Source organism: Ranitomeya imitator, chromosome 2 (assembly GCF_032444005.1).
Source record: "Ranitomeya imitator isolate aRanImi1 chromosome 2, aRanImi1.pri, whole genome shotgun sequence".
NCBI lineage: Eukaryota > Metazoa > Chordata > Amphibia > Anura > Dendrobatidae > Ranitomeya > Ranitomeya imitator.
Genome location: NC_091283.1, coordinates 363,301,528 through 363,304,801, shown reverse-complemented (window position 1 = coordinate 363,304,801; position 3,274 = coordinate 363,301,528). Strand labels below are relative to the sequence as shown.

The 3,274-nt window shown below is 51.8% G+C and overlaps 1 protein-coding gene across 1 annotated transcript; it reads right to left on the bottom strand.

Annotated features, from left to right (window-relative positions):
• Window positions 1–845: 845 nt before the first annotated feature.
• On the bottom strand, window positions 846–2,273 carry LOC138663866 (lamina-associated polypeptide 2, isoforms alpha/zeta-like). Its single transcript, XM_069750227.1, has 2 exons — window positions 2,171–2,273; window positions 846–2,081 (listed from the first exon to the last, which is right to left on the bottom strand). The coding sequence occupies exon 2, from the start codon at window positions 1,929–1,931 to the stop codon at window positions 846–848; it is 1,086 nt and encodes a 361-aa protein (XP_069606328.1). The 5' UTR covers window positions 1,932–2,081; window positions 2,171–2,273.
• Window positions 2,274–3,274: the final 1,001 nt, after the last annotated feature.

Genomic DNA, 3,274 nt, shown 5'->3' with positions numbered 1-3,274 from the left:
CTGGTGACCAAATGCTTAATCTTCGCAACTTTTGTGTCCGGCAGGCGACATTCCTGCTGACTAGAGTCTATAACATATCCCAGGAATTCTTGTACTTTTAGGGGCTGAAGGCGCGATTTTTTTATATTGATCATCCAGCCCAATTTGTGTAACGCATCCATAACTTTCTGTAGTTGGTCTGAGCAATGCGACTCAGAATGACCCACAATTAGCAAATCATCCAGGTACGGGACTATTAATATATCCTGTTCATGCAAGTGCGCCATAACCTCCACCATGATTTTTGTGAACACCCTGGGTGCAACTGCGACTCCGAACGGAAGTGCCTGATATTGAAAGTGTTCTACTGTGCCAGCTAGTGAGACCGCCACCCTAAGAAATCTCTGATGATCAATATGAATTGGTACATGGTAATAGGCGTCTTTGAGATCTAAGACAACCATAAAACAGTGGTGAAAGAGTAATTTTATTGCTGTCTTGACCGACTCCATTTTGAAGGAGGGTATGAACAGAAAATTATTCAGGCCTTTTAAATTAATAATGGTGCGATATGAACCATCAGGTTTTTTGACCAGGAACAGAGGGGAATAAAAACCCCTACCTTCCTCGCCTGCAGGGACTCTGACTAGAACATTCTTCTGTTGGAGCTCCCGGACCTCAGACTCTAGTGCCAACTGCTCTGTAGAGGAGGAACGAACAGGTGTTAACATAAATTTGTCCCGAGGAGTATGGTGGAAGTCTAAGGTTAGGCCTTTCTCCACAATGCCTAGAATCCATGGATTGTTTGTAATCTGCACCCAGGCTGGGTAGAAGGCCGAAAGCCTACCCCCCACCTGGTCCGCTAGTCATTGTGGTTTCTTAACCTCTCGTGAAGGATTAAACATAAATCCTCTACCCCTTCTTCTGCTGTTGTCATATCTAGTAGATTCTCTGTTGGAGTCTCTATATGGTCTTCTGCGGTTGGACCATCCTCTATTATAGTCCCGTCTGTAGAAGGGTCTTCCTAGGAAGGGAAAGCGTTTTTTACTATCCCCTGCTTTTTCCAATAGCTCGTCTAGGACTGGTCCGAACAAGTGAGCCCCTTCACAAGGAATGCTACATAATTTTGTTCTAGCTTGTAAGTCCCCTGGCCAGCATTTTATCCATAGTGCTCTCCTGGCTGCATTGGATAATGCCGAGGACCTGGCGGCCAACCTGACCGAATCTGCTGAAGCATCTGAGAGGAAGGCTGCGGCATCCTGGATTGTGGACATAGAGGACAATATTTCCGACCTAGGGACTTTATCTCTGAGCTGATCTTCGAGGTGACCCAACCAAACCATCAAGGATCGAGCGGTACAAGTGGCTGCAATGGCTGGCCTCAGAGACCCTGCTGAAGTCTCCCAAGCTCCCTTAAGGAAGATGTCGGCTTTCCTATCTAACGGGTCTTTCAAATTTCCCAAGTCGTCGAAGGGGAGAGACGACTTTTTGCATGCCTTAGCGACTGCCGCATCCAACTTCGGGACTTTATCCCATGAGGACGAAGCCGCTTCTTCAAAGGGATACCGTCTTTTAAAGGCTGGCGGAAGCGACCCCTTCCTTTCTGGTTTCTTCCATTCTTTTGAGATTAACGATTTGATCTTGTCAATCACTGGAAAGGCTCTTCGGGATTTTCGCTCAATACCCCTGAACATAACATCCTGAATGGAACATTCCGATTGGGTATCTTCTATCCCCATTGTGCTGTTAACTGCTTTGACCAGATGGTTAACCCTTTCTAGGGACAAACAGGCTCGAGCAGACTCCTGATCCTCAGAGGAGGAAGTGGACGGAAGAGACCCTGAGCTCAGCTCACCCGAATCCGAATCTACCTCAGATAAAGGGGATGACCTTTTAGCTTCTGCCCCCCGAGATTTGGATCTCTCGGCACCTTTAATTTCCTGTCTCACCATCTCTCTTATTGTAGAGGTTAGATCAGGCGCCTCCTCCTCCAGTAAACGTTGAATACATATTTTACATAACTTCCTCAAATGTCCATCTGGAAGCGGCTCTGCACATTCGGCACACTGCCTATGTTTGGCTTTGGACAAACTTTTCCTCCCCTGATAGAGGAAAAAAGACAAGGGGAACACAACCATCACTAAGTGGACTTTCACGAAGCTCACTTACCCCGTCCAGTAATGAGTGGTACCGTAGATGGGGGATCCTTCGAAGCCGGCAAATCTTTACGGGCTGAGGATTTTGGTATAGAGATCCGTGCCTCCTTAGCTCCACCAGCGCGGCTACTGCCACTAGACCGACGCTGGGGGCTTCTACGAGGCTTATCTGACAGCTGCTGCGGCTCCTGCTGCTGCTGGCTGGTAGTTCCTTCTGGCGACTCCATTATGGAATGGGTGAGGAACTCTGATTATCCCAGCTTGCCGCATTAAATACCCCCAAGGTACCGCCCCCGGATGGGGGCCAGCAGGGAATCCCAGGTGGCCATTAAACCGTCTGCCGCTGTGCTGCGCTACCCCTCCCTGAAGCCCAGACTGAAGCCCGCCATTAGCCGGAGATGACGCTACTGCGCATGCCCAGCCGCGCCGCCCGCCGCGTCATCCGGACACGCCCCCTTCAGGACGCGGCGGCGGCGCCAAGCCGACACGCGGACCAGGACGCCAGCAAACCCCCCGGACCAATGCCGCGTCCCCGCCCGGACCAGCCATGACTCCCGGGACCCTGAGTAGCCAAGCACCTCCATAGGTATGTGCGGTTGCCTGAGAAGCTAGCCTATCAGAGGCTGCTTCCTCCTGCTGTCACCTACACCGCGCAGTGCCCCTGCCGTGTGGTGCTTCCTGCCCCCTGGACGGGCCGAGGTAGGGGACCCCCGCTACCTGTACCGGGCCGCCAGGAGTGGGGAGTCTTCTTACTTCGACCCTCTTGTCAGGGCCTGTCTGCAAGAGGTTCCGCTGTCAGGGACAGGAAACCAAACTGACGTGGGAGAGAGGTGCCGCCCTTTTTATGTCTGTAGGTTTCCTGTCCCTGAAGGGCGGATCCCCTCTCTCGTTGTGCTGTCATGGCGACTGAATAAAGTGCAGGTTTCTTCATCAGGTGGGGGACGGGGAATACTCGTTGGCGACGTCACTGACACAGGGCCCCTCATAGTACGCAAAAGTGTCACTGCCGGTGGGAGGCACCCCCGCCGTGCAAACACACCGCCGTACTTTGAGGGGCCATGTGGCAGTGCCAATGCCAACGAGTGGCCCCCCCTGCTTGCTCAGGATCACAGCACTTGCAAAGTTGAAATACTTACCTC

What these genes read in the sequence shown, in the direction of transcription:
- LOC138663866 (XM_069750227.1), bottom strand. Translation starts at nt 1,931, where the DNA reads ATGGTGAGACAGGAAATTAAAGGTGCCGAGAGATCCAAATCTCGGGGG.